General features: G+C 38.2%; 1 protein-coding gene across 2 annotated transcripts in view; it reads left to right on the top strand.

Moving 5' to 3' along the window:
- EGFR (epidermal growth factor receptor) overlaps nt 1-25,891 on the top strand; it is a 179,934-nt gene that overhangs the window by 108,478 nt on the left and 45,565 nt on the right. For both annotated transcript variants that reach the window (XM_026682816.2, XM_026682814.2), the window contains exons 4-12: nt 2,019-2,177; nt 5,580-5,648; nt 7,243-7,361; nt 8,106-8,247; nt 13,121-13,237; nt 17,880-18,006; nt 18,095-18,168; nt 19,766-19,856; nt 22,045-22,244. In XM_026682816.2, the coding sequence (XP_026538601.1) occupies nt 2,019-2,177; nt 5,580-5,648; nt 7,243-7,361; nt 8,106-8,247; nt 13,121-13,237; nt 17,880-18,006; nt 18,095-18,168; nt 19,766-19,856; nt 22,045-22,244 (1,098 nt within the window). The remainder of the gene's footprint in view (nt 1-2,018; nt 2,178-5,579; nt 5,649-7,242; nt 7,362-8,105; nt 8,248-13,120; nt 13,238-17,879; nt 18,007-18,094; nt 18,169-19,765; nt 19,857-22,044; nt 22,245-25,891) is intronic.

Genomic DNA, 25,891 nt, shown 5'->3' with positions numbered 1-25,891 from the left:
AAAATTATACCCTTTAGGTATAAAATTTGGAGAGAGATAAATACTAAACAAAATATTCAGTACTCTCTAGCACTAGAGTTATTGCATTTATTTATAGGCCTGAACCAGGGGTGGAATTCTACCAGTTCTGACCAGTTCTATAGAACCTCTTGTTAACTTTCTAAGCAGTTTGGAGAAGCAGTAGTTAGAAGAAATCTCCTTTTGTTTTTTCCACCCTTATTACATTCTTGGCAGTATGCCTAGACTTACTGTCTCTGAAGGAAGGTTTTTTTTCCCTGATACTTTCTAAAAGGGGAAGAGTTTTTTAAGCTTTTTACCCTGCTGTTGGGAGGAAATACTCCCCTGGAAATACTTCTTCTAGGCTAGCTAGAAAGATTGACATTCAAACGTGAGTTTACATATCCTTTCTGAGTTTTGGTCTAAAACTGGTTTTTGGTGAAGTTTAATTCTGTGCTTGGTGACGTTTAATCCTGTGTTTATTGATGGGATAGTTTTCCCTATTCAGCTTTGTTTGGAAGGAAAAAGATTAATATCTGTTCCTGAAAAGAAACTGGTTTGAGAAATCTCTCTAGTTCCTGTGTCTGTTTGTTCTGGTAATAGGTTTAATAAGCAACAGCTACTGTTGTGATTCAATTATTTGTATTGTGTTTGAATTTTTTCCTGTCTCATGGTTTCTTTTTCTATCTGGGAGGGGGGTCTTCCTTCACTGCTTTAGTGGTATCTGGCACTGTCCTTTTGGGGTGTACTTCCAAGAGGCAGGATGCAAGCTTGGCACTGATTTTTTTTACTGCCTTTCTGGGGGGTATGTGACCTTTCCTTAAATCTGGATAATTTCCTTAGGATATCTTGTGAGATGAGTGAGACCATCTGGTATCTTTAAGTGGTGCAAATGGATCTAAGGATTGCTTCTCATGGGTGTGCTCTTTCTGGAGAGCTTAAATGACCTCTCTGCTAAAGGGTTTCACTTTATGAGCAGAATTGGCTGCTGATAGTTATCATTGCATTTTAATTATTTTAATTCCTCAAGGTGCTCTGGCACCTGCCTGATTTGTAACTCCGGCTTGCAAGTCTTTTTAATCTAATTATTGGTATTTAGGGCAGCTTTTTGCAAGCAAAGAAGCTTTTTGTATTTTTGTACAGGTAATCCTTGACTTACAACAGTTCATTTAGTGACCATTCAAAGTTATAATGGCACTGAAAAAAGTGACTTATGACCGTTTTTCACACTTACAATCATTGCAGCATCCTCACTGTCATGAGAGGCCAGGCAAGGAGAAGCGCCCCTTGACGTGAGTGATGTTGAGTTGGCCACGGCCATCCAGTCACATGACCACCAAGCCACACCCACCAACTAAGCCACACCCACAGAACCAGTTGTTAAAAAATTTGAATCCCACCCCTGGCCTGAATTTTAAGCTTAAAAACAGGGAACTCATCTGTCCCAAAGGTGCATTTTCAAAAGGCAAATGGGCTTTGTTTTTCCTTAAGAAAACAAAGAAAAAACAAAGTCCACTTGCCTTTTGAAAAAACACCTTTGGGACAACCATGACCTGGATGACTGAGAATCTCTATAGACAGGAAACTCATCTATTTAATTTTTGTAGGTAAATCATAATTAACCAACATTGTCTACCTGACGTAATAACTGACATTTGAATTAACTGGTACATTGGGAAAAAATACATACAGATATGGTTAAAATAATGAAACATCAGAGAAAGGAACTATAATTCTATCACATTTGAATGATTTTATATTTTATCTCAAATAATCAAAGACACGGTGGCATTTTATATATATGGTAAATTTTTATATGTATAGTAGCTATCTGTTTGCTTACTTTTAGTAATTTTTTGTATTTTCTATATTCTTTATATGTCTCAGATTTGTGTTATTTACTTCAATTCTGTTAACTCATGAATGATACTTCATCAAAATAAGTAGGAATGATTATAATTGTGTAATTTTTTAAATATAAAAATTAAACCAAGTGTATTAATTCTAATTTCTTTTGGCAGAAATTCTAAATGGAGGAGTAAAGTTCAGGAGTAACCCTTACCTCTGCAACATGGAAAATGTTCTGTGGGATGACATTTTTGATAAAAATAATATTCGGAGTTTTGTACAGTTTGACACCAACGAAAAAACAAAGGGGTTAACAGAATCTCACATATCCTGTAAGTGTGCACAGGAGACATACAATTCATGAATTTTACTAAACTAATTCTAAAGAAACAGTGCAGGGTTTACTTCATGTAACTTTATAATAAGAATAGGTGTTTGACCAATAGAAAAATAAACTCTTTTTAAAGAGTTATTTATTTAGTGATTTATTTGCCTTCTGAAATTATATTTAGTATGTACCTTGCAATATTTTTAGGATATGAAAGAACTAATTTACATCTTTATTGTACTGTAAAATAAAATGTATTTGAGTACAGAAATATATACATACGTATTGTTTGGGATTTACAGTAAAATTGTTTATTTTCTTTCATTATATTTGATAGCTAACCTTAACAGTAGGATATTAATTTTCAGCAGTAAAATTGTAAATTAAACTTTAACTTACATGAAGCATAAAGTTGTTATTTAAATCAATTTAAGCTGTTGTCAACCTGTATCCCTGATGGTTTTGTACAGGGCAAGAAAATTGAGGAAGAATGAGCATTTAAAACATATTTTATGTTGTTTATTGGTATAAAGACATACATTTACATAGAAAAGTGACTTCCTGTGGTGCTGCTAGGGCACAGGTGAGATGTGCTCACAGCAGGTAAATTGGGTATGTGTGTGACTGATTCAGCTTCTCTAATTTATAATAAAATTTCAGCATAAGATTATGTATTTTGGAGATGGAAACATTTTAGGGTTCGGCCATTTTTTCACACAGAACTCTGGGCTATCTAATGTACAAATAACTTAATGATTAGCTTTTTTTAGGTAACAATTTTGCAGTACCTAAATAGTTCCATTACATCCCAGTCTTCATTTAGTCTGTGGAAATGTGGAGACAACTCCAGTTATAATACCTTTGCAATCTTCCACAAAAAATTATGGTAGCAGACCAGTGATGGGATTCAATTTTTTTTTACTACTAGTTCTGTGGGTGTGGCTTAGTGGGCGTGGCAGGGGAAGGATACTGTAAAATCTCCAGTCAGAGGTGGTATTTGCCAGTTCTCCAAACTACTCAAAATTTCCGCTAACGGTTCTCCAGAACTGGTCAGAATCTGCTGAATACCACCTCTGTAGCAGACTCTTCTACTCTGTTGGTTTTCTTTTTAAGAAAAATAGTTCTTAAATGTATTGAATACTGTCAATACAATTACAACATGAACTGTATATAAACAGAATTCCTGGATGAATTTCTGTCTAAGACCAGCCTTATTGTGAGAAGGATGTTGCATCAGGTGGTTCTTGAATAATATTTGGCAGCCCTTTAAGTTGTGGGTATTTGTTGTTATATGTTGTAAACAGCTAGTTTCTTAACAATAGAACAAAATTATAAATACTTCCTAAACAGTTTTTGGAATAGTTAATACAGAATTAGCATTAAATTTGGTAACCTTGCCTTTTTAAAATATTTCCCTCCCTCTCTCTCTCCCCCCTCTTCCCCCACTCTCTGGGGGTGGGTGTGTTTGTGAGTGTGTATGCATGCACATATGTATGTTTGTACACATCATACTATTTGTGGCAACGTTTGGCAGCATTTGAGCAGGGATTCAAATTAATGAATAATTAATATTTATTAATTATTATCATTACTATATTAAACACAGAATGGGAGAATTAAACACGTGTATGATTTATTCATGCATTGTTTCTATTTCACCAATCTTTTTTTCAAATCAGAACTGTACATTTTGACAAATTATCAAATTCTACTTTTTTTCTTCTTTTTGTTGGGATAGAGATACAGGTCAAAAATTGACATGAACTTCATATCATGACCTAAAATGTTAGGTATTTTAAAACATACTGTATATAGTCTATTATTTATTTTCTTCTCTGTACTAAATGTTTGCAAAACAATATTTTTCCCATGTATTATCATTTAAAAAACAACAACTATTCCAATTCTTTGTGTTAAATATTGAAACCTTCACAATTCCTTTTTGTGCCGTTAAAATTTTTACTATTGCTACTGGAATTTCTCACCTCTCATTGTTTGAGCTATGCTACTTCTTCTTAAATTATCTTTTGTGATTTAAGAAATGGCAAAGCATAGAAGACTAAGGCTTTTCATGATTCTCACAATAGACTTTTATACTATCATTTGTATGTGGTATTTGTACCACAGTTCTGGCTAAAACATCCTAGGGTGCTGATGCTAGCACTCTCTGGACAGCAACCTTGGCTTTGGTTTATTCCACAGCTGAATATTATGCCACATATGGCTTAAGAGCACCCACTTCCAAATGGTTGATGTTCACTAGACAATGTGTATCATTTGTGGCATATTGCATCCCATTCTTGAATGCCTGGAGAGTACCCCACATTTCAACCCTGAGCTATATATATTTTCCTTTATTGACAATAGTGATTCTTCTACCAAACCACCTGGTTTTGACCTGCTTCGTTCTATTTGGATGAAATTGAACAGGATTGGGTATGATACTGGAAGAAGTTCCTTTGCTCTGTATCAGTAGGGATGGAAAGATTCTCTTATTGGATTGTGGTGTTGATATGCAAACTATTAAGCAAATTGTGCAAGATTGTCCATGAGACGTATTCTCTGGTTCGTTAGAAGATCTGCATGAAGAAATGCTAGAGATAATCACCTGCATAACTGAATTGGACATCTAGTTATGAGGCCACTACCCTAACCCCATAGGAGTTTTATATATAATTACGTAGACTGTGCATATACAGTATGTTTATTTCTCTTCTGCCATGTTCTCTTCATACACTAAATAATAAAAAATAAAACCACAGTTCTCATTTTTGCTCATTAGCAACTTTGCATATCTTCATTGTTTGCTGTTCTGTAGAAATAGTGAATCAGAAAGTTAAAGTTATTTTTATGGAATAATTCATGAAATACAATTGCTAGCTATCCAAAATTGTATTGAGATTACCACTCCCAGAATTCCCAGCAGCATAACACTAAAATGATTTGATTTCTTTATAAAGAAATGTAATTATATCTTAAATTTGGAAGGAAAAATCCTCCCAAAATGTATTTTTTTCCTTGACATAAGGTTTCGTTTATTTTGCTGATACTGATTCCTACCCTTAGGAATTAATATTCAACTTTATTGCAGAGCATATATAAATAATGTTAAATAGTGTTGGTAAGTAAATGATTTTATTTAAAGGGCCCAGTTTTCAACTATTAGTAAATCTGACATCACTGATTATTTGGATGCAAGTGATAACACACATGAAAGCTAAGTATGAAAGATTTGGCAATTGGTAAAATAGTGGGTTTGGGATTCATAATGCCAAGAATGTGATTTCAAAACTGACAACAGTTATTGACTTGCTAAAAAAATTGCAATAAAATTGGAGCTTTCCATAAAAACATGCATGAATACATTTATAATATTAAGAGACATTCTGTATTCCCCCCCACTTAGGTTCTCCTTGTCACCCGAATTGCACAAGAGGGCATTGCTGGGATGCTGGTGAAGAGAATTGCCAAATATGTAAGAACATACATTTATTTTTTCCCCTTCTGTTGAAATAGGATAGGATGGGATGGGATGGGATAGGATAGGATAGGGACTTAATGTGTAAGTAAATTAAGTAGACTTTTTATATCTTCTGTCCTGTTCACTTATAATAATCAGCTGATTATGCCTCATTTTGCAAACTGAAAAATGGTTTAAGATTGGTTTAAGGTTCCTAGTCCTTAGAAAGAAACAGTTCTCAACTTATGATCTCAGTTGAGTCCAAAATGTATGTTGTTAAATTAGACAGTTAAGTGAATTTTGCCCCATTTTACAACATCACAGTGTTAAGTGAATCACTGCAGTTGTTTAGTAAAATAGTTGTTAAATAAATCTGGCTTCCCCATTGACTTTGTTTGTCAAAAACATAGTTAGACAGAAGTCTCCTAATCTAACCTCCTGCTCAAACAGAAGATCCTACATTGCTTCACACAAATGGCTTTTCCTGTCTCTTCTTAAAACCCTCCAGTACTGGAGCACCCACAAATCCTGAAGGCAAGCTGTTTCACTGGTTGATTATTGTCGCTGCCAGAAAATTTCTCCTTAGTACTAGGTTGCTTCTCCTTTCCAACCATTGCTTGCCTTCTATCCTTTGGAAAATAAGTTGATCCTCTCTTCTTTGTGGCAGCCCCTTGGATATTGGAACACTGCTATCATATCACCCTTAGTCCTTCTTTTCACTAAACTAGACATAGCTAATTCCTGCAACTGTTCTTCATAAATTTTAGCCTGCAGCCTCCGAAGCATCTTTGTTGCTCTTCTTTGCACTCTTTCCAGGGTCTCAAAACTTTTTTATATTGTAGTGACCAAAACTGGATGCAGCATTATAAATGTGGTTTTACCAAGGCCTTATTAACACTTAATGTGATCTTGATTCTATCTCTTATAATACAGCTAGAAATGTATTGGCAGTTTTGGTGGCTGCAGCACACTGCTGGTTCATATTTAAGTGATTGTCTATTCAGACTCCCAAGATTCTTTTTGAAGTTACTGCTATTGAACAACGTTTAATTTAATCTGTATCTGTACATTAGGTTTTTGTTGCCCAAGTATAAAACCTGGCTTTTGTCTATATTGAATTTCACTTTATTTGATAGGGTCCAATGTTCTAATCTCTAATCTGGATCCTGAGTCTATCTTCTGTAGAGTTGGCTATTCCCTCCAGCTTGGTGTCCTCTACAATTTGATGAGTTCCCCTTCTATTTCATCATGTAAATAGTTTATGAAGAAATTGAAGAGTACTGGGCAAAAGGTGGCCAAGGTTATGACCCTGAGACACTACAACCATCATAAATATGAGTTAGTTGCCAAGCATTTTAAGTTTTGATCATATGACCATGGGGATTCTTAAATGGTCATAAATTTGAAAAATGCTCATAAATCATTTTTTTCAATGCCATTGTAACATCAAATGATCACTAAATGAACTGTTGCAAGTTGAGGACTACCTATAACTAAACTGTGACTCAATCAAATAATATTTGTGTTTTCTGAAAGGAGTTCAAGGTATTACATTTTTTAAATTTGTAAAATATGATGTAGTTTAACTTGTGGTATTTTTAACTTTCAGTAACTAAGATTGACTGTGCAGCACAGTGCTCAGGTCGATGCAAGGGAAGATTGCCAAGTGACTGCTGTCATACTCAGTGCGCAGCAGGATGTACAGGTCCTAAAGAAAGTGACTGCTTGGTAAGGAAGCTATAGAAACTTGCATAGCATTTTAGCAATATAAAAAAGGAAATAAAAATCAGATTAGTGTACTTAGATTTCTTTTTCAAATATTAACTACAATAAATAGAGAACAAAGCAATAAAAAGTAATATAACAAAAATAATGAAATAAAAATTAAATTTTGTGCTTTAATCTCATTCTTAAAGTATTCCAAGAAATTCAGTAAGGTTGTATTTAAACAGTGTAACTGGCTACCATTTCTTTTAGTTATAATTATCCTAGCTATTATTAGTTAGTCCCATATTATATTTACATTTTTTTATTTGGCCTCCCCACATCTGTCCTGGAGGAGAAATATAGGAAAATCCCATATGAATCCCATTATTGCTTTTGTAAAATAAATGCTACAGAAACACACCCATGTTCTTCTATATTGCCAATTCTACAAGGATATTCATAATCAGTTGATTATTCCTCTTTTACTTAAATTTCTGGAACACTGATAGCTTTTATTTGCAATAAATTTATTTCTCTGAAAGTAGTATTATATATAAACTTTGCCTACAATAATTCTTGTTGTTAACAGGTAATGTTTTATTGATTACTTAATGTCTGTTTACACTAATGCTTGGATGGATGGAATATTGAATTCTCTGAATTTTAATCTTACCTAATTGTTTAAAATCCACTGCTGTCATTTCCCATCATTGTTAAAACAAAAGATGGCTCTTTTTGTATATTATTTGAATTATCTTTTTATAGGCATGTCGCAAGTTTTGGGATGATGCAACTTGCAAGGAGTCTTGTCCATCTTTACAAATATACAATCCCTATACTTATCAGTTGGAAGATAACCCAGAAGGAAAGTACAGTTTTGGAGCAACTTGTGTAACAAACTGTCCACGTAAGTTAAATAAATATTATTATTTATGTTAAATACTATTTAACAAAGCTAGTTAAGTTTCTTTCTACCTTTCATTTGGGATGCTTCATATTAACTCCAAATTTGTACCTCAAGAAGTTATTCTTATATGCTCATCTATCCATTGTAAAATGAAGAATCAGAAGTATAGGCATGCAGTGCTAAACTTGTGAAAAATAAATGAAATACTGGAATGTGTTTTGAAGGAATTTATTTATAAACGTATACATCTATAAGAATTTACTCTTGAGATTTCATTCAGTGGAGAAAAGAATTTGGGGGAAATCTCATAAATTAAGCAAGAAGTTCATAGGTAAGAAATGTGTGTGAATATTCTGGTTGGTCTTTGACAGATGTAATTTTTATAGCTTCCACAACAATTTAATTTTAAGTATTGGAATCTTTCTATATGCTGTTTTTCAGTTAGAAAATGTGAGTATTGACAGAGATTTCAATGTGATGAAAAAGTAGATCCAATATCTCAGGGGCTGCCACAAAGAAGAGGGAGTCAAGCTATTCTCCAAAGCACCTGAGGGCAGGACAAGAAGAAATGGGTAGAAACTAATGAAGGAGAGAAGCAACTTAGAACTAAGGAGAAATTTCCTAACAGTTAGAACAATTAATCAGTGGAACAACTTGCCTTCAGAAGTTGTGAATGCTCCAACACTGGAAGTTTTTAAAAAGATGTTGGATAACCATTTGTCTGAAGTGGTGTAGGGTTTCCTGCCTAGGCAGGAGGTTGGACTAGAAGACCTCCAAAATTACTTCCAACTCTGTTACTCTATTCTAGATTCTCAGTTACCTCTAGAATTAGAACACTTTTGAAAAATTGCAAAACTGATTTCAACATTACATCCATCTAGAATGTTCAGGTTCCAAATTTACCTTATTCAATCTATCTTAATTTATGAATAGGTGATTATCCTGAACTTTGTCTCAGTCAGACCAGATCATGAAATTGCTCGTGATGTATTGTTACTAACACTAATTACTAATTAGTATTACTAATAAGAACATTTAGTGAATTTTGAGCCCTTGCATTTTTTCTGTTTGCTCCTAAACTGACCTCCTTCCAAGAAACCACATTTAATGTGTTTTCAAAAAAAAACTGGTTCAGATTTCTGAAGTTTCATTCTAGAGCAGGGGTCAAACTCAATTTCATGAAATCCACATCAGGATTGTGACTGTGGAGGATTGGGTGGGTGTGGCTGGGGTGGGTGTGGACAGCTCAACATCACTCATGTCAGAGGGGTGCCTATGGTGGTCCAGGTGGGACTTGGGTGATCCATTGTGTCTTCAGCAAAAGAAGATGAGACCAGAGTGAGTGCCAAAGTCTTGTCCACCACAGGAGTCTCACCGTCCCTCTCAGGCCACATGGAAGACCCCCGGATGGTGTTGCAGGCTGCTCGGAGCCCTGGGCAATGGAAGGCAAGTGCCCAGCCTGGCTCTTGAGCTCCCAGGGCACTGGGACCCCACAGCCCAATCCAGCTTGCTTCCCCAAGGGAGCACCCAGCTGCGCTTACCTTCTTCTTGAGGCTGCTGCTGTTGTGCTTGCTCTCCTTGGCCAGCTTGCTCATGGTGTATACGAGAGGGCAAAATGTGTATGCTTCCTTCTCCATGCAAGGGGACCCAGCTTTTGTAACCAAAGCATCCTTAGCGATAAGATGGGAGACCACCAGGAGTAGTCAGGAGGAGGGGACAAGGGGATGGCGAAAGGACAGCAGGGCTGCTGGTGGCCAATGCTAAGGCAAGATTTCCCTCAGACCTTCCCTGTCTCTCATTATAATCTCTTTCTCTCCCATCTTCCTTTCTTTCCTTTTCCCTTTTTCTTTTTCCTTCCATCTTTATTTTCCTTCCTTCCTTCCTTCCTTCCCTTTTTTCCTTCTTTTTCCTTCCTTGCTCTCTTCCCCTCTTTCCTTCTTTTTTCTTTGTCTTTCCTCTTTCCTTTCCTCTTCTTGTTCCTTCTTCTCTCCTTCCTCCCCCTCCTTCCTCCCCTGCTTTTTTTTTTTTTTTTGAAGTTGTCAGAGAGGATCCAATCAGAACTGGCAACAGACAGGCAGTGATGGGCATAGGCTTCCCATTTTGACCCCTCCTCCCTGTTGTTGCCCCTGCACCTGATGGGTCTTTGTGTGGCTTTCAGCTCACCTCTCCCAGACCCATGCACGTGTGTGTGTGCGCGCGCGCATGTGCACACGTGCGCGACGTGTGTCTCACCCTTTGCAGCCCTGAATCCTCAATGGCAGGCTACAAATTAAAGAATGCTGGGTGTTTTTTTTGTTTTGTTTTTGAAATGCTGGTTTCTCTTTCTCGCCTATTAGAATAGATCAGACATCCAGCCCTTGCTTATCAATGAAGACCGAGTGGAGCAAATGGCCAGTGTTAAGTTTCTGGGTGTTATTATAAAAGAGAATCTGACCTGGGGTGCTCACATTGCTGCACTGGTCAAAAGGGCCCAGCAGAGATTATACGATCTGAGACTTCTCAGGAAACATCAACTGAACTGCTGGTGACCACTGCACTATAGAGCAGGGATCCCCAACCTTTTCGACGCCGCGGCCCGGTTCCGGCGTCAGCTGGGCGCCGCGGCCCGGTTCCGGCGTCAGCTGGGCGCCGCCATTTTTTTTTACGAAAAATCACTTCCGGTGATGTCTTTCTACCCGGAAAAGCTCACCGGAAGCGCTGGCGCCGCCATCTTTTTTGACGAAAAATTGCTTTTTTTACCAAAAAAAGATGGCGGCGCCCAGCAACCAGCGGCCCGGTAAGGCTTGTTCCGCGGCCCGGTACCGGTCCGCGGCCCGGCGGTTGGGGACCCCTGCTATAGAGAGTATTTTAACTTACTGCACTTGTGTATGGTTTGCCAATTGCACAATGGCAGATAGGACAGTGCTCCAGAGGATTAACATCATTGCCCAGAGGGTCATTGATTGCCCTGTCTCCTCTTTGCAAAAGCTTTATAGCTTCTGCTGCCTATAATAAAAATAATAATAAAATAGTAAAAAACAAAGACAAATAGGCTGAAAAACAGCTTCTATCCCAGAGTAGTAATTATATTGAATTCTACTGTATAGTGCAATATTAATGCAATATCAGGGATTTTCAATTCAAATGTATAGAATGAGAAGGATGTGTATTTGTTTTTTATTTTTATACTTATAATGTACGCTGAAGATGGCATTTAATTTTGCTGTACAAGGTGCCATGGCAATAAAGTAAACTAAACTATTATCATTCAATGGTGTGCTCACATTCCTGTGGACTGCACATTCCCCAACCTCCACCAATCGCATTGTGCCCTGCCCCCCCAGCTCCTGCCCCCAGCCCCATAGAAGGCTACAAGAAGCTGCCATCTCAGCTTCTCTTATCTCTCCAGTTCTTTCCTTCCCCAATGTCACAGGATGGGGGGGGGGGGAGATCCCATGCACACACACATACACACACACAAAAAACCCCAAACACTTGGAAAGGTGAGCTGAGAGCCATGCAGAGGCCCATCAGGCATAGAGGCAACAACAGGGGCAAGGAGTCAAAATGGAAAACCTCTGCCCGGAGCCCCTCCAGCTTAAAAAAAAAAACCTACAGAGCAGTAGCTTCCCTTTTTGTCCACCCTTCTCTCTATTGCCTCCTGGATTGACTCTATGGCTGATGCTGAAAGGGAAATTCTGCTCCCCTTCTCTAGCAATGCCAGAAACCGCATGTCATTGCCGTTCAGCTCCTGCATTCCTCCCACAGCCCCTGCAATGACCTATCACCCATTGTATGCTGGCAGATAGAAGCACTATGGTCCCAAAGGTCCCATTCCATCTCATTCCCATCTCCTTCTTTCCACCATGCTCAGGAAGGGATGAGGGGAGGATGAGAGATTGGCAGCGCTGCCAGTAGCCGTGCTGCCACCAGCATTGGCTTTCCCACATAGGGGCGGAGCGGTCTAGGTGAAAGCGGGCTGTGAGGCCAAGCCAGCAAGCAGGGCATGGAGGCACTGGTGTGGGTGCAATGCTGATCTACAACTTGGTGTGGCCATCTAGGCCAGAATATGGTTAGCCTTAGATCCAACCAGCATGGCCACCCTGGAGCAAGTGAGACACTCCTCCATCACCTGTGCCCCACCCCTGAACAAATGCATAGGAGGTGGCGAGCACGTGGAGGCTGGCGTCCTCAGTGAAAGGGAAGCACTGAGAATGCAGTCAGCCTGCAAGGGGTGCCAGCCCCATATGCACTGGCCAGCTTCTCTGCGTGCCCCCAGGAGGAAGAATGGGGGTGGCACCTCACTGGCTTTAAGGTGGCCCCCCAGACATATGGCTGACCACATTGTGGCCATATGGCTGCCATCAAGTTATAGATCAGCACCTGGCCAACCTGGGCCAGTGCTGAGGCACCAGTGGCTGGTCCTTCACTGTCTCCATGGACTCCATGGGCCAGTTCTAGCTACATTGAGTTTGATATCCCTGTTCTAGAGAAAAGAGGGTTTTGTTTTGTTTTTCACAAATGACCTGGTGTGAAGACTCTAATGAACTTTTAACGTACACATTCAATTCACTGAAATGTTTCAAATGTCTGCTATGGAGAAGCTACTCCTATGAAATATACTCATAGCAATGTTCTTTTGTACATTGGTCCATTCTGAAATTTAAATTTGATCTGCCACTTTTTTCAATATGCTTAAATTGCATACATTTATATTAATTAGTATAGTTGATTTGGAGAGTATGTTTGTATATTTTTTTTTGGTAGGATATGTGTTTTGGTCAGAAATGAAAACTATATCAATCAAGGAAATACCACAAATTCTGTGACAAGTCTCCTTTTTTTCTCTTATGTCTGTCTGTTGTTTTCCTTCTGTCTTCTTAATTTTTTCTAGATAACTATGTAGTAACAGATCATGGCTCATGTGTCCGATCATGTAATGCAGACTCTACAGAAGTGGAGCAGAATGGCATTCGAAAGTGTAAAAAATGTGATGGTCCTTGTAGCAAAGGTATGATGGATAGAGAATGAAATTATGCATCAACTCAAAGGATTATCACTAACAGTAGGCACTCTACATATTAATATGATGCCAGATAAAGAAGCTTTAATCATTTCACTAGATTTATAATGTTAACTGCAGCTGTTTTTTATTTTATTTTATTGATCTAACATTTTTATTGAATTATAAGATAAAATAAGATACAAAATATGAAAGTAATTAGGAAAGTGGGGAGGAAGAGGGGGAAACAGAGTGAGGAAGGATTAGGAAAAACAACTTTTTGTTTTTTCATAATAATACAAACTAGTCATTTCTATAAGGATCTATCAGTAAAATCCAAAATTAAAATTTCATTCTTTTCCACTTCAAGCACAAAGTTTAGAAGCAATCTCCATGTAGAAACAAAAGTACTTATATTCTTTTCTTTAATCAAAATAGCTATTGATTATACTACATATTAACATGCAAATTGATGTTAAGTCCATATCATGGAATCATTGATTTGGATGATCTATTTGGCAGTTAAACCCATCTCTCTGGCCAGTACAATATCAGTTTATTATGTTTTCTTTTTGTAAGGCCATCCAACTCATGCTTAATTTGGACAGAATACAATAAAAAATAAATTTTAAAAAATCTGATAAAAGAAACAGCCATTTTAAAGTAATACAATATATAAGATTCATTATTCAAGGTTACGGAACAGCTAGGTTTTCAAGCACTTTTAAACACGATGGATGGAGGGGTGGGATTCCACCGGTATAACAGCCGGTTCGGTGATTGCATGCTCTACATTTAGAAAAGCTCTAATACTTACCTTCTACAGCAATCCCTGTGAATAAAGCAGCTGAGGCACGGTAAACCGCTCTGCCGTGTGAATCAGCTGTGCACTAAACAAAGGAAATAAAGCACAGGAAAGAGCAGAGGATGGTGGCAGGCCCACATCAGTGGTGGTATTCAACCAGTTCGCACCGGATCAGGCAAACTGGTAGCAAGAATTTGGCGTGGGTCGCCAAACTGGTAGTAAGTTCTGGCTGGCCACACCCCCGATCCAGTCACCCTCCCACTCAATGCTCGCTTACCCACCGCCTGACATTCGCCTAAGGTATTTGTTTTTTTTCCCTCCTGACAATCAGCTGTGCATAGATCAGCTGTGCCGGGATTCCCCTTGCAGGCCCAGGAAGGCAAAAAATTGAGGGAGGAGCTCAGCCCCCCCTCCATTTTTTGCCTTCCAGAACCCCAGAGGAGCCTTAGGGGAGCAAAAACGCGCCCCCCCCAGAGGCTCCTTTGAGGCTAGGAAGCTCCCAAAATGGAGCTTGGAGGAGTGCTGCGCGCCCCTACCATGCTCTGTTTTTTTCCTTTCTGAGCCTCAACAGAGCTTTAGGGGAGCAAACACCCCCCCCCAGAGGTTCCGCTGAGGCTAAGAAGCTCCCCAAAATGGGTGGGGGCGGCAAAAAAGCAAAAAAAGCCACACCCATCCAATCACATGGCCATGCCCACCAAGCCACGCCCACAGAACTAGTAGTAAAAAAATTTGAATCCCACCACTGGCCCACATGCTCATTGCAGCAAACTGGTTCACTATCAGCTGATCTTTGGAGCAAGGGGTTCGCCTGAATCGGTCCGAACTGGTAGAATCCCACCCCTGCATGGATGGCAGCTCAATAGATCTCAGAAAAATGGTGTTCCAGATGGCAAATGTGTCAGCGTTCCAGAAAACCTTCTCTCCAACAAATAACTCCGAGACAGACATTCTCTCTAAAGTTCTGTTTTATTTGAATAGTAAACTATCACATCGGGGGAATCCTGAATCCTGAATAGTAAACTGTCACATCAGGGGAATCCTGAATCTGAAAGTTCCAGGGTTCTTTGCAATAAGTAAAAACTAAAAATCCACCCCCTGCACCCACCATTGCATCACATGCCCCAATCACCATCTGCCCCAACTTAAGACGTCCCCTCACCCAGGTATAGAATAACATGACCTTGACTTAGAAAAAGAATGCTATTATGTCTAACCACAAACACTTCAAGAAATTCCCCCTCCCCTTTTCCCAGGCTCAAGAATGTGGCAGTGGGGAAGCGTCTGGTGTCAATATGGCTTCCAAAGCTGACAAAGTGTTGCAACAGAGAATCTAATGTCAGGGATTCCTGAGAGATGACTATTAACTGCCCATTTGAAGATAGGAAAGGAGAGCCTTCCCACAACTGATTTCACAATTAAATTGTTCCTAAGGTAGTCCTTGTTGAACAATTAGTCATTAAGTGACTATTCAAACTTATGATAGTGCTTAATGAAGAGTAGTTGTGTCTGTCACAATATCTCCGGGGGTCACATGATTGCAACTCAGATGCTTGGCAGTAATAACATTGCAGTGTCCTACAGGTGGCTACCATTTGTGACCTTCATTGCTAGTTTCCAACAAATTCAGGAAAGATACAGGTGGAAATGATGATCACATGACTAAGGGATGTGACCATGTGGAATTTGCTTAACAGCAGCAGCTGGGACTGCTGGAATTGCTGTTCTCAATCATGATGTCATGTTATTGCACTGAGTTGCAATAGTAATTCCAGCAGTCTCCACTGCTGTCATTAGCCAAATCCCACATGGTCACATCCCTCAATCATGCCTTATGATCAATTGCTTTGTGCTGAAGTTGCTGATCTAAATTACTGTCAATGAGGACTCTCTGTATTTCTAATATTTCATTGTAATTTGTGCTCCTATAACTTCAACCATTTATTGATACTTGGTATTCTGACTTACATCTTTTAAGTTTAATGTACCAGTTAGCATACTATCCTTATTATTCAACATATGAATTGCCATCTTGTTCTCATATTATGTCTTTAATTTTTACTCTGATTGCTCTGATTCTTCCTGTATTCATTTCATTGCAGCAATTTAGGTTGTGCTGATGTTTGAATTATTCTAATTTGGCTATTTTGAAATGATATCATTACACTATCTTTTAAGAAAAAAGCAGGATGAAATATTTCATTGTAAAAGACTTAATAAATGTGTCCTCTGACCACAATTCACAATGAGCAGATCCCATATGTATGAAAAATACCAAGTGCTAGACTACAATTAAAATAAGAAAAATTGATCTTTTTTCCTTTTCTTTCTTAAGTCTATAGGCTAGCCACCTTCCTGGCTTGTTCGTGTGTTCAAAATAATTCTGTTTTATCATTTTCATGTCCTGTAACCATTCATCTTGTGCTAACATATTCAATCTGTGTCTAATCATTATCCTTTCCGTATTTGCTGTCTTATTATGTGGTGTTTTTTCTAATGTTTTTTTCTTTCTCCTTAAGGGTATCTAGTAGTTTAGATTATTCTCCTTTTATTTCCTTGTATCTACATGTATTATATGAAATTGCTAAGCCCCTGATGTATGCTTTAGTCATGTCCCATAGGTTTGGAATTGATGTTTTTTATTTTCTTTCAGAAAGAACTCCAATTCTTTTTCCATCATCTTGACACATTCTTTTTTTTTTTTTAGGATCTCCTTATTTAGCATCCATCTTCTGTTCTTTTCAAATTATTTTAATAGGATTATGGTCGGCCCATGTGTTAGTTTCAATTTCTATTTCTTTTATATTATGCTCAATTTCCACATTTGTCCATAACATATCCAATCTTGAAAGCCACAGGACATAGCATCAACTTCAATGGCACAAAAACCCTAGTCACTATAGAAAACCCCAGCTACAGAATTATCAGAGAAGCCATAGAGATTTGAAAAAGACCTGAAAGCATGAATAGAAGAGATGACTCCAGACTGTCAATTATCTGGAAGCCTGACTCACAAACAAAAAAATCTCCATACCACAAGCCAAGCAAACACCTGGGCACAAACAGACCCCCACTGATACCTCCAGCTCAAACACACCCCAACCAGGCACCCAGATGAAACCTAGCTTCCTAATAAATGATAGCTGTCTGTTTACTCGAAGCCAAGATGCACTAAAAGCCTCCAATACAGGAAACACAATGTTGCCAGCCAATCAAGACAAAAAATGCTACAAAACAGACACAAGATATTATAAACACCAATCAAGCAGAACACAGCAAACTCCAAGACCAATAAACACAGACCAAGAGTCCCAACCAATCAGGATGAAGAAAAAAACCATTCTAACACAGCAGTAGGCTAGCACCAAATTTAAAACAGAAACGGCTGTGAAAGTCTGACTCACAGACGAACACAATACACAAGCCTGATGATGGCAGATGAGATTCTGCCGAAACATCGCTACAACTTTAAAAGCACAACTATAATGACGTGGGAAAATACCCAAACAGAGCTGAATACCATACATACATACATACATACATACATACATACATACATACATACATACATACATACATACACACACACACACACACACACACACACACACACTTTATGGGGATTTATTAGTTGTAAAGATTTGATTGACGAATTAAAACATAATAAGGAAGATATCCTGTGATAAAATTATTTTCTTACTAATGCTGTTTATTCCTGTTTTTTCTTGGTTTAAATCCAATTAATTTTGTGTCTTGATGCTGCTTTGTATTTAGGCATGATTCTAATCCTTAATCCAACATGAAATACCTTGAAAGTATTTCTAACATTGTATGTTTCCTTTTTCTCAGTGTGCAGTGGAATTGGAATAGGTGAACTGAAAGGTGTTCTTGCAGTAAATGAATCCAATATAGATTATTTCAAGAACTGTACCACAATCAATGGTGATCTCACATTTCTGCATGCATCCTTTTTTGGGTAAGTTGCTGATTGGTCAAATGTGGAACATAAAATGTACTAAAAATCTGTTATATCATTAATCAAGTATTCAATTATTCTTTTATAGTGATGAATATACAAAAACACCCCCTTTGGGTATAGGAAAATTGGATATTTTTAAAACTGTTAAAGAAATCACAGGTTAGTAAGATGTTTTACATTTATTTATATGAATATTGTAGATGGTCCTTTAAATGCTCAGTTATTTCTATTCATTTATTTAAGGCTGCCCAACTACTGCACATCTTAAGTAGTTTAAAATGTAATTTAAAAAAATTAAAAGGACACAGCATGACCATGAAAACAGAACAAAAAACCCCAAGGAGTACAATCCCCATCCTAGTTTTAGGTCAGACGTTTAACCATTTTTGGAAAGGTAAAAGGATGGGAGAAGCATGAATTTTCAGGTGCAGTATAGTAAATCATTCCACAGGCAAAAAGTCATCTCTGAGAAGGCACACTTCCTCAGTCCTACGAAGACACTGCTTAATCAACAGGTGTTAATTAACAGGACCCACTATAGCTGATCACACTAGTCAGACAGAATCATATGGAGAAGACACAAATAATCTGTACTATGGATCAGGGGTCACCAACCTTTTGGACCTCAGGGACCACCAAACTCATAATTTTAAATCCCAGGGACCGCTAACCGGTTCTGTGGGTGTGGCTTATTTTGTGGGTGTGGCTTGGTGGTCATGTGACTGGCTGGCAATGGCTTGTATGCAAATATTATAAATATTTATATAAATATTGAATTTTTTATTTTAAAAAAGATCAATTTTTACCCAAAATCAGGCAAAGCAGGATTGAGTTGATCACAGAATCACAGATTCATTCAGAGATCTATCTGTCTGCCATTGGCTAGCTCAGTCTGTCACATAAAATTTGCTTGTCGTGAGTCTGCACTGAATAGAACATTCAATCCTAAGGGAGGTTCAGCTGTGCTTAAAAGCAGAGCCGAAGTTCTAAAGACTAGCTCTCTGGAATAGTACAATTTCATTAGTCAAATATTCATGTATGTTCATGGTGAGACTTTCTAAATTTAACCATTCTACTCAACTGTGCAAATCATTTAGTTAATACTGTACTGAGATACATTAACATTTCTGTATTTCGGTGTTTTTTTCATTTAAAATGTGCATTTGAAACATCTGTTTATAGTTTCATCCATTTCATTTCATCCATTTCATTTCATTTCATTTCATCCATTTCAGGGTCTGGCCAGTATACTTCTATAGCCAAGTTTTTTGGGGCAATAGTCTTTTAACTTGTTCCTCATAGACTGATGGACAAGAAATATACATGTTTCTTGATAGCTTAGGAAAATTGAAGAAATAAAGGAAACATTTGTCCTTTGTCCATTTAAGATTCTTTCCAAAATATTAGGCTCTTATAATCATCCATTTTATACATTTCTGAAAAGGTCTTATCTAGTAAAAAAAAAAAAATAAGGATCAGTGTATTCTACAAAATGATCAAATTTCCATGGTGAGTTGCTAAGGAGAACTGGCTTTTCTGTAGTGGCTCGGTCAGCTAAGTCCACAGCCCAGTCTTCACACTATTTAACTGACTTGGTTGCCTGCATGTAAACTGTTTACAAAGTAAGGTTTAAAATAACTCTGTGCTGAAGCTTCCTGAAATGTCATGATTCATTTTGATATTCACATAAAAATTGAAGAGAAAAGACATTCTTCTTTGTCAGAAATACTTTGTAAATGTTGTTTGTTTGTTTTAGGGTTTCTATTGATCCAGGTTTGGCCTGAAAATGTCACTGATTTGAGTAGCTTTGAAAATCTGGAAGTAATACGAGGTAGAACAAAACAATTGTAAGTACAACAGCATGCCAAGAAACTTGTACTCATGTAGAGTTGTGATTTTTTTAAAAGACCAGATCATTATTCTGCCATAAATCAGTTGCTAGTTTGCAGTTGAACTGAAAGTAAAGTAGAATGCATCAGCACTACTGCCACTATTTCTTCTTTTTTCTAAGATGGTTTCAAATGTTTAATTCATTCATTCTTCTGATTTATCAAAGTTACTGTTTAGAAAAGTGTCTCTCAGATTCAATAATCCACAGGACTCAAGGATCCCATTTCATTTTTCTCCTATTCCCATTTTAAGTTGTTTATTCTTAAAAGGAGATAGTGAGAAAAATGTTACCTACAATATGGTACACACACAAACTTTTAAAACGTTCTTCCTTTTTTCGGGGCTCAAACCTGCATTTGAAATTGCTTAAATTAATTGCAAGGTGTGGGAGGAGTTGATACACATTATGATCATTCTGGGAATAGAATGTTAAAGCAATTTCCAAACAAAATAATCTATATTGGGTTCTGTATGCTAATTCTGTTGTTTTACTGAGTGAAAATACCTTCAGAAATATTTCCACTTAAGTACATTTTAAATAAATAGGTAAATTGAAAAATTTGGGTTGTTTCTCCTAACTCATAGTAGACTGGATTCCAGAAATTTTTACTATGTGACTAGCTATTTTTGCTCTATCTGGAGTTTTATGTGAAAGTTGGAGAACACCAGTGAAATAAACTGCTTTCTGATCAGATTTGAAAGTATATAATGTAAGATTGATTTCTGGATTGTCATTACAGACTGGGAAACAAGAAGGAATGGCTTAGAAGTCTAAAAGTACCAGGAGATCCAAGTTCTTTGCCAATTCTCACCTCGGCTTTTACTATTACTTTTAGAATAGAATAGAATAGAATAGAATAGAATAGAATAGAATAGAATAGAATAGAATAGAATAGAATTCTTTATTGGCCAAGTGTGATTGGACAAACAAAGAATTTGTCTTGGTGCAAATGCTTTCAGTGTACATAAAAGAAAAGATACATAAGATACAACACTTAATAATAGTCATAGGTACAATAAGCAATCAAATCATACTAGGAAACAGTCAATATAAATTGTTAGGATACAAGCAACAACATTACAGCCATACAGTCATAAGTGGGTGGGAATGGGTGATAAGGAGTGATGAGAAGGTTATTAGTAATAGTAGTGCAGACTTTATAAATAGTTGGACAGTGTTGAGGGAATTATTTGTGTAGCAGAGTGATGGCGTTCGGGAAAAAATTGTTCTTGTGTCTAGTGGTTCTGGTGTGCAGTGCTCTATAGCATTGTTGTGAGGATAGGAGTTGAAACAGTTTATGTCCGGGATGTGAGGGGTTTGTAAATATTTTCACAGCCCTCTTTTTGACTCATGCAGTATACAGGTCCTCAATGGAAGGCAGGTCGGTAGTAATTGTTTTTTCTGCAGTCCTAACTATTCTCTGAAGTCTGTGTCTGTCTTGTTGGGTTGCAGAACCAAATCAGACAGTTATAGAGGTGCAGATGACAGACTCAATAATTCCTCTGTAGAATTGTATCAGCAGCTCCATGGGCAGTTTGAGCTCTCTGAGTTGGCACAGAAAGAACATTCTTTGTTGTGCTTTTTCTTTTGATGACATTTTTGATGTTAGGTGTCCATTTTAGGTCTTGTGATATGATAGAACCTAGAAATTTGAAGGTCTCTACTGTTGATACTGTGTTGTCTAGTATTGTAAAGAGGTGGTAGTATGGGAGAGTTTCTCCTAAAGTCTACCACCATTTTTATGGTTTTGAGTATGTTCAGTTCCAGATTGTTCTGGTTACACCACGAGGCAAGTTGTACAACCTCTTATCTATATGCAGATTTGTCTCAGATGAGACTAATCATCTGCAAATTTCAGTTTTTTAACTGATGGATCGTTCGAGATGCAGTCTTTGGTATAGAGGGAGAAGAGAAGTGGAGAAAGCACACAGCCTTGGGGAGGGGCTGTGCTAATTGTACAGGTATCAGATGTGATTCTGCCTAGCTTCACCTGCTGCTTCCTGTCTGTTTTAACTTACAAAGCTCTGTTGAAACAGACCAAATATTGTCATTAGACTTGTACAGTGCCCACTTACAGAGTTAGGTATCATTCTAAACCTAATGAATAAATTGTTTGATATGTTTTCTTAATCTTTCTACCTTAGAGGTCAATATGCTCTTGCAGTAATCAACCTGAATATCAAATCTTTGGGACTACGGTCTCTCAAAGAAATAAGTGATGGAGATGTAGCCATTTTGAAAAACAGCCACCTTTGCTATGGCAATACATTGGATTGGAAGAAACTTTTTGTAACACCAAAACAGAAAATAAAAATAAGCAAAAATGGAAATGAAAGTGAATGTGGTAAGTGTATATGGTTCATGTATGAATGGCATATATTTCTGAAAATCAGTTTATATTCTTAAAATTAATTAGATCACACGGTTTATCATATTAGTATATGCATTTATCTATACAGTTGAGCTGTGCAAACATTCTTCCTTCAAGGCCTCTGCTGGCTTTTAGTGCATGCATGCACATGTGCAGAATCTAGGTCTGCCAGCATTTTCATATCATTTTGCTAATGTTATGACAGAGGTTTCTTATATGAATCTACAGACATGCTGGTAAAACTGGGAAAGTACTTATCCTGTGAGGAATTAGCTATATATAAGTGTAAATGGTATAAATGTGGATTTGTATTCTAGCTCCCAAATTGTTGCTATTGCTTTTTCATATATTAGTTAGAAACCTGCACATGGATTAGAGAATAATCAACAATATATGTTGCCATCAAAAAAATAAAAGAATTGAAATGGGAATGGCTGGTCACTTAGCAAGAAGAACTGATGGCAGGTCATAGAATGGGTTCCACTTGAAAAACGTCCACAAAAGAGACCTAAATCAAAATGGAGAGATGACATCAGCAAATATTGTGGACCCAACTGGCAAAGGAAAGTTCAAAAGTGTACTGGTTGGAAACATGCAGAAGAGGCCTTCATCCTGCAGTGGATAGACGATGGCTAAAATGTTGATGATGATGAATATGTGGTCTACAACAGCAGTTGCCAACCAGTAGGCCGTGGCCCACTGGTGGGCTGTGAAAAAAATTGGTGGGCCGCAGAGCACATCCCCAGAGCACCCCCCCAGAGCAATTAATCCAGGCTCCACAGAAACTCAAGGCTGTGCCGCCTACATGGCCCGCGGGAACTCTCCCCATCTACTCGCTCCTTACCTGGCAAACTTGCCTGCTAAATTGCTATTTTTCCAACCATCAGCTGTTCTGCTGTGCTGGGAGATTTAGATTAGCTAGGAAGCAGGAAATTGTTGGATTTCTTGCTTTCTAGCTAGTCTTTAGATCTTCGGCTCTGCTTTTAAGCACAGCCAAACCTCCCTTATGACTGAAGGTTCTATTATTCAGTGCAGACTCACGGTAAGCAAATTTTATGTGACAGACTGAGCTAGCCAATGGCAGATAGATAGATCACTGAATGATTCTGTGAGCAGCTATATCTGCCTGCCTGCTTTGCCTGCTTTTGGGTAAAAATTGCTCTTTTTTATATAAAAAATTCAATATATTGAATTTTTTATTGTGTATTGTGAGTTACTTTTGTGAGTTTGCTTGCAAGCAAATTTTATGTGACAGACTGAGCTAGCCGATGACAGATAGATAGATCTCTGAATGAATCTGTGCTTCTGTGAGCAACTCAATCCTGTTTTGCCTTATTTTGGGTAAAAGTTGTTCTTTTTTTAAATAAAAAATTCAATATTTATATAAATATTTATAATATTTACATACAGGCCAGTCACAAGACGACTAAGCCACACCCACAAATTAAGCCACACCCACAGAACCAGTTAGTGGTCCCTGGGATTTAAAATTATGAGTTTGGTGGTCCCTGAGGTCCAAAAGGTTGGTGACCCCTGGTCTACAATACATGCAATTAAATTTTTTGTTAAGACTAGATTTTTTAAAAAATGAGGATGACTGAGACTTTGAAAAGCAATATAAGTTTCTTGCATGAATTCCAAAACCAGTTAGTTCAAAATGTTTACAGATGTCATATACAGTAGGATACCAGCTTTACCCTAACGAGCCTTCATGGTACATAGTCAAAGTGCAATATTGCTGGCAAACTACCCATAGCCTGAACTTTGATCCTGATGGAGCTCAAGGTTCCATTTTTTTAGGTTCAGTAAAATGAGGAGCCAGTTTGTTGAGGGCAATATGCTGACATTGTAAACCACCCAGAAAGTACTCAAAAGCATAAGTGCAGGGGTGGGGTTCTATCAGTTTGGACTGATTCAGGTGAACCAGATGTTAAAGTTACATCTGGTTCGCCGAACCAGTATTACAACCAACTGGCTGGCCCTGCCCACTCTGCCCTTCCCCTCCCATGAGTCTCCACATGGCCCATTTTCGATGGAGGTAAGTGCAGGGTCTGTGCAGAGGCTCTGGGAGGGGGCAAAATGGGCCTTCCGGAAGTCTGGAAACATGCCTGTTTCCAGCTTCGGAGGGCCTCCAGAGCCCAGGAGAGGTTGTTTTCAACCTTCCAGAGGCCATGGGGATGCCTCTGGACCCTTGAGAGGGCAAAAAACTGTTCTCCCAGAAAAATCAGAAGTCATGAAACTGGCCTGTTTCCGGCTTCCTGTGGGCCTCCAGAGCCTGGGGGAGGATGTTTTCACCCTCCCAGAGGCCCACGGGAGGTCTCCGGACTCTTGGGAGGGTGAAAACAGCCTTCCTCAGGCTCTGGAGGCCCACCAGAAACAGGAAGTTCCAGTAGGCAACACTGACCATGGCCACACCCACCCAGCAACCGGGCAGCGAACCAGTTGCTGGGATTTTTGAATCCCACCTTTGTCAGTGCTATTGCTATGTATTAACCCAGGTATTGATGCAAAGCAAGATGGGTTTTGAACCTGAAATGTATGAATAAAAATTACTATGAAATCTCAGAACATGAAAGAAATAGCATTTCCTCTTTACCTTTTCTCTAGTTTCACAAAGCAGCTATTTGCATTAGGTTTGCTAACCCATGCTTAGTTTTACTTTCTGGTAAATACCAAGTTCATTAGTTTAACTGATTAATTACCTAACTATGGCAGGGAAGTAGAGACTAAAAAGCAATAGCAATTGCAAGAGCACATAGAGTTATAGACTATTCCATAGTACTTTACAGTACTCTCTGAATAGTTTACAGTCAGCATTTTGCCCCTCATTTTATATGTCCTCATTTTTACCAACCTCAGGAGGATGGAAGGCTGAGTCAGCCTTGAATCCATCACTAAAAACCCTGCCTTTATAGCACTGCTCCAAAAGCAATATTTTTAAAGTTAAGCATTTATGAACTCATAATTATGTTTCTACATGTGGCTCACAGAATGAAGCTATGATGCAAGGATGATTGGTCAGTAGTCTTATTGTGATTGTACTGGGAACTGACTGAGTTTTAAGAGGACAGACCAGTTGTAAAAAAAAAAAAAAAGCCTCCGAAGATCAGCTGAGAGGAGGGGAAAAAAAGCCTCAGACAATCAGCTGAGAGGAGAAAGAAGAGAAAAGCGCAGGATCGGCCCTCCCCACCTGCCCCTGCCCTTTTCCCTTCTTTATCCTCTCAGCTGGTTGGCGCTGCAGGCCTCAGCTGATGTGAGGAAAGCTGCGCACATGTGTTAGGTGCACATGTGTTAGGTGCGCGTGCACGCACACGTGATCACTGAACCGGTAGTGGAACAGGTAGGATCCCACTGCTGGGACAGGCACCTTCCACCCTTCTGAGATTGGTAAAATGAGGATCCAGATTTTTAGAGGGAATGTTCAAATAATACTGACATTGTAAACTATCCAGAGAGTGCTGTAAAGCACTGTGGGGTGATATACAAACCTAGATGCTATTGCTATGCTAATGCTATTATAATTGTTTCCTGGATGGGTGATTTTTCTGGATTTTGGCAACTGCTTGGATTTTAACAGTTCAGAAATTGTAATTGCTTAAATAAATTTAAACTATGCCATG

Source organism: Notechis scutatus, chromosome Z (genome assembly GCF_049901735.1).
Source record: "Notechis scutatus isolate UNSWTSFEM ecotype Mainland chromosome Z, rNotScu1.2, whole genome shotgun sequence".
Lineage (NCBI taxonomy): Eukaryota > Metazoa > Chordata > Lepidosauria > Squamata > Elapidae > Notechis > Notechis scutatus.
Note: the sequence above shows the minus strand (reverse complement) of the source record. Positions and strands in the feature narration are given on the sequence as shown.